Below are 5,456 nucleotides of genomic sequence, written 5' to 3' on the forward strand. Positions count from 1 at the left end.
TTATAATAAATCGTGGAATTCGACAGGGCGATACTATCTCCCTTAGACTGTTTAATACATTACTTCAATACATGTGTAAAATAATAGATTGGGATGATATGGGTATTAATGTCAACGGTGAAAACCTCAACCACCTCAGGTTTGCCGATGATATAGTTTTAATCTCAGACCGTATTGACAATGCCAGCGCATCTCTTGAAAAACTCCACCAGGCATCCGGACAAGTTGGGCTAAAAATCAACATATCAAAAACTCAATCTATGACTAAACTAGTAGTATCCACCAATATACCCTTAGGTGATGATGAAGTACAAGTGACATCATATAAATACTTGGGCCACGAAATCCGAATAGGCCGGGATAACAAGACCTCTGAAATCTTTAGGGGAATAGGTTTGACATGGGCAGCATTTGGCAACCTCAGAGAATCATTCAAGTCTGAACTTGCAATATGTTTAAAGCGCAAACTTTTTAACCAATGTGTCCTGCCAGTGATGACATATGGAGCCAAAACCCTAACACTATATATGGCGCAGGACAGTTTGCGGGAGGCTTATGTTCAACAGTGGACTCTATAGTGGGCTTAAATGATGATGAAGTGCCCCTGGCAGCTTATTTAGTTCCTCCAAGCCACCCTCCGATCTCCTAATTGGGCACGAGTTGAGTATGTGATCCGTGATTTGTCGGGTTTCCCCACAGTCACGTGATGGGGAACCTATCCATCCCCATTTGAAGAGCCCCATTGCATCTGCCGGGTCCTATCCTGAACCTTTTAAGGCCTCCTAGGCAGCTCCATACCCGAGAACCGAGCAGACAGATCCACGATGGTCCAACCAACACTTCCTGCAAAAGCAGGCTCTGTTCGGTGCTGGCTGGTCTTTGCACCAACGAGTGAGGGGGCGTGGCCTAGGCCATTTACTGGTTGAGTCTGTCAGCAGTTTACGCCACGGCTGACATTCCTCTTCAAGTGCCATACTCTCGCGCATGCTTGTGGAACGCTTAATCCACAATTATACGGGACCTACAGTTTAGCGGCACAAGTTCGAGTATCGAACCCGGGATCTCAGGCATGGCAAGCAGATGCGGGCACCACCACACCACTGTGACCACCGGCTGACACTATCAAGATTAAAGGCCCAAGCAAACGGGGTTTGGCTTCCCTTCAGGAAGACCTTATTTCGTTATACATAAGAAGTTTTGTCCCCAACAGCTGGTTTTTACCGTTGTCGAGATACTTACCCTTATGGGGACACCCCGATAAACAACAGAACTAGTTCCCAGATTTGCCCACATTGAATAGCCGATAAAACCATGCACAGATAAACAGTGAAGCGGATTATTGGGTAATGAACGGGGGATTTCAAGTACAGTACCTGCACGCCTTTGTCCTTCCAGAGAGCCTCGGTGTGTTCATAAAACTCGGATGGGTAATCGAAGTCGGGCCCGGTCGCCACGTCCTGGATCCAATCGACGCGCACCTGATTTTCCGACTTTTCTAGAGGAACGGGCGGGCTGAGCGTCGACATTGCCCCCGTTATGGTCTAAACGGGAATTAATTGCCTCAACATCTATCAGCACCTTTTGCCAGGCCTACTTACGATAATGGCGTCTCGAATGTTCTTCTTAATGTCCTCGATTTTCTGCTTTTTTTCACGCTCACTGAAGCCGTCAACGTGTAGGATTCGCATCTGTTTCACTATGGTCGACTTTCCGGACTCTCCAGCGCCCAACAACAACAATCTATGCGTAGCTCTGTACACCTATGGAAAGATCGCAATTAATAGGCGATTTTTTAATTCGCTTTAGAAAGATGGATAGGTAGCGGAAATAATTGCCCGCAACGCTGACCACCGCGATCGCCAGATTTTTTCTGTTTTGAGGAGTTTAAGGCAATCTTCGTTCGTTGCATTAGTTGAATATTGAATACTTCATCTCTTACCCTTTAATTTCCATTCTCTGTTGTCAAACAAACAGATCGACCAGACCAATAATTTGAACATTTTGTTCTTCCTATACGCTAGGTAAGTATCTTTGGCGTGAAGCGCTCGCCCCATCTACCAGATTTTACCGCAGTTTTGAGGTAGTACGTGTTAGAACGTGCATTAAGAGAAAATGGATTTTTTAAACGCATTTTCAGACAAGTTGGAAGGTTTCTGTTTGCTAAAAACGGCCGTTATAACAAAAGCAGATTTTCAGCTAGTCGTTTTCGGCTCAACAAGCTTCTCAAAATGCCAAAATATTTTAGAAAGCTTCCAGCTTCCTAAAAGCTGGGAGCCAGAAGATAGAGGCAGATGCGAAGAAATAACTTTTAAATATAATTTATGGCCTTTGCGTCATGACGTCATTTGCGAGTACCTTTTTGTTCTTCACTAATGTCTTAATGCAGTACCAGATTTCGAAAATAAAGGATGTTCACTTAATTAGATTTTTTTAATTCGGCGCGACTTAATAATTTGAGAATTATTAACTATCATTTACAAGAGAAAATGTAAATCATTTTCAAAAAGGTTGCATTCCTCTTTTACCGGCTGTCATGACCTTCGTTCAATGACTTACATTGTTGCTTCCAGTGGAAACAATAAATTCCCTTTCCACGTTGCCAGTGTCAACATTGCTTTCATTTTCGTTGCATTTTTTCAATGATTCTTCATCCTTCCCACTATTCATAGTAATCGGAAATTACACTTTTTGCAAACTGGTCTGGATCCCGTTTTGCCTCGTTACTTGCTTTTAAGCCGAAAAACTGTCAAATTTGCTGTCCTTCTTCTTCATGTTTTAACAAGAATTATTAGCGCTATCGGCGTTTCGATTGTCGATGCATGTTAAAACTCATTTTCTGACCCCGCAACCCGTCAAATTTTGCTTAAAGTTTCACTTTTTAGAGCAATTTTCCACGTGAATTCCTTGCATCTCAAATCCGTTAGATATCAAACCGCGCTTGAAAGTATGCATAACAAATAAAAAATCCAGATTTATTCGATTGTTATCAATTAAATGAAAAATTCTAAGATTTAAAGAAAATTAAAAATTATCAACATAAACCAGTTCAATCTGGGGGCGTTTTACATAAAACCTCGACCCGCCTTCCTAGTCTGGGCTGACGCGACTCACACCAACCGAAGGCGTGAGTGAAACCGATGTAATCCAGGTCAGTTGATCCTGGTCGATTTGCGCGGATAAACTGCGACCAATTTGAGATGGTTTTTCCAAAATCGCAGTAAACTATAGCGAATTTAATAATCTGAACTTAGTGCTTACTTGTTTCTCTTTGGCTAGTTGTCGGTTGATCTGGTCGCTGATGCGCTTCTGCGATCGGATGTCCTCATTGGCATGACCAGCGTCCCGATCTCCAAAACAGCCCATGGCCGCCAGAGGGGACCACCTGCACGGCCCAAAGTTAGAGAAAAAACAAAACGGTGTATGCAAGTCGCAGGCCCACACCCAAATGCTAAGTACTTGATCAACGGCACTGATAAATTGCGTTTTTTTCTACTGGTTGAACGTATCTTTGGCTATTTTTCGGAAACGGCAAGCCGACAGTGAATTAGTCAAAAGAGCGCCGAATAGAAAACAACTATTTAAATAGTGGATGCCGGCCAACTCGTCGGTGGTTGGTAAACAGCAATAGCTCGGTCGCAATGTGGACAAGACGGGAGTTGTGTGCCAGTCCTCATTGGTTCCGCTGCGTCAGCAGCCAGGGAATGTGTAGCTGTTCGAAACGGATTGTCAGTCTTCTGGCGCAGTCGGTAGGATCGATAGAATCGTGGAAATCGTGTCGTCTGTCGTCTGGAGCAGTGTCTTATTCAACAATCAGAAAACTCATTCCATTGAGGAACTGCCCGAAACCAATCTCCACAAAGAAAATTGGGAAAAGAACCGAATCATCCTTGTTTTCAGATTCAACACCGCTGAATTTCAATATCTTCCGATAGACAAAGTAGTCAATTGGATAATAATGCAGGCGTAATTTCTTTGAACTTGCCATCTGCAAAATTGCAACAATTACTATTTAAATCCAATAATTGTTGAAGTTAATAAGCTTCCCACCAAAGCAGAAAAACGATCTCAGTTGATAAGCAGTCACGAACAATATTATGTTGATGCTTCAAACTGCTTTGGGATTTTACATTTAACTCAAAATACAGAAGAAACTTAGTTGGATGAAATCATCCCTCAGATTTAAGCGGGGTCTGATATTCAAAGCCAAAGCTAGTAATTTAGGTGCTTCTGGTATGTTAGTCAATCCAAAGTATGTCAATTGAAGTCAATCTGCAAATTGTCTCATTATTCCAAAAACGAATCCGTCCAAATCGTTTTAAAAAACAAAAACACTTTCGCATGGCACCTTTATGAACTGACAAGATTTCTAGCTGACTTCTAAGCTTGAAAAACGTAATATATAGCCGATTTCGGAGATTCGAATAATCATGTATATTCTGTACTCCTTTTTTTTTCGAAAAGGTGTATGAATATTCAGTTTAATACCGACAGTGGACGAAATCGATAACGATAATCCTTTGTGTCGTGTGAATCGCATTCTTAGAAGGAATTCAAGTGCGGTAGTTTGTAAAAGTGTAGTGAACTTATTGATGGGTAGAAAATGGAAAATGAGGCACCAGCATGCAGAAAGCTGGTGAGAATGGCGTAAAAGCGTTCTTTTTCAAATCAACATTTACATTTAACGCAACTGCACCGGCGAGTTATTGAGCCGGTGCGTTGGCGCAACAAACCCTTTCGGCATCGCTGCGCCAACTCCTAAAAATTAACCTAGAAAAAATGTGCTTTCTGGCCAACGAAAAGCGTTAGCTGACTTAGCTTCAACAACGTAATATTTAGTCGATTTCGGACGTTTTAGAGCATTTACAGCTCCTTATTTGCTTTCGCTTAGGAAATAAGCATGTTTTATTAGATTGGGTCTACAAAACGAAAAGGTGTTTTTTCTGTCCAGCGAAAAACGCCAGCTGACTTCTAAGCTTCGAAAAAGTGGGAATTTATTTCAACGTTTCATTTCTTAGAAAGCATCATCAACTTTTGTTTTTTGGTTTTGTTTTGATTTGTACCGATTCTTGCGTCAAAAAAAACATTTCTTTTTAAATTATGCCTACTTTACATGTACAGGGACATTTTTTAAAGAAAGAATATCTAATAGAATTTATCAAGGAAATTAGATGCAAGCTTATAAATCTTGAAATCTTGTCAAACGTCAAATTTGACAGTTTTGACGCCATCTTGATATTTTTTAAACGGTAGCATATGGATATTTTCACCTCATCGGACATACCATTGAGAGCGGGTTTCTTAGAAATGAGAAACGTATAATTATATGCGCTTTGCGGTGACGATGTATGGGATACTCAACTCACTAATGCCCGGTTTCTCAACATTTGCCCTTATTGGTTCCATAACTATGTAGTGGATAAAGTTATAAGACCGATAAGATTTTATGGGTTTCCGAA

At 41.4% G+C, this 5,456-nt stretch overlaps 1 protein-coding gene across 4 annotated transcripts in view; it reads right to left on the reverse strand.

Moving 5' to 3' along the window:
- The window catches only part of LOC109544329 (guanine nucleotide-binding protein G(s) subunit alpha), a 28,837-nt gene that overhangs the window by 14,436 nt on the left and 8,945 nt on the right, over positions 1 to 5,456 (reverse strand). For 3 of the 4 annotated variants that reach the window (XR_002172562.2, XM_019914436.2, XM_019914434.2), the window contains exons 3-5: positions 3,259 to 3,382; positions 1,599 to 1,760; positions 1,374 to 1,541 (exon numbers count right to left, since the gene is read on the reverse strand). Coding sequence is in view for 3 of the 4 variants with exons in the window: in XM_019914436.2 (XP_019769995.1) it covers positions 1,374 to 1,541; positions 1,599 to 1,760; positions 3,259 to 3,363 (435 nt within the window). In the remaining variant the exon portion in view is untranslated. Of the gene's footprint in view, positions 1 to 1,373; positions 1,542 to 1,598; positions 1,761 to 3,258; positions 3,392 to 5,456 lie in introns of all 4 variants that reach the window. The other variant, XM_019914435.2, reaches the window with a different exon arrangement.

This window comes from Dendroctonus ponderosae, unplaced genomic scaffold (assembly GCF_020466585.1).
Source record: "Dendroctonus ponderosae isolate FM_Combo_2020 unplaced genomic scaffold, Dpon_F_20191213v2 Dpon_F_20191213_10, whole genome shotgun sequence".
NCBI lineage: Eukaryota > Metazoa > Arthropoda > Insecta > Coleoptera > Curculionidae > Dendroctonus > Dendroctonus ponderosae.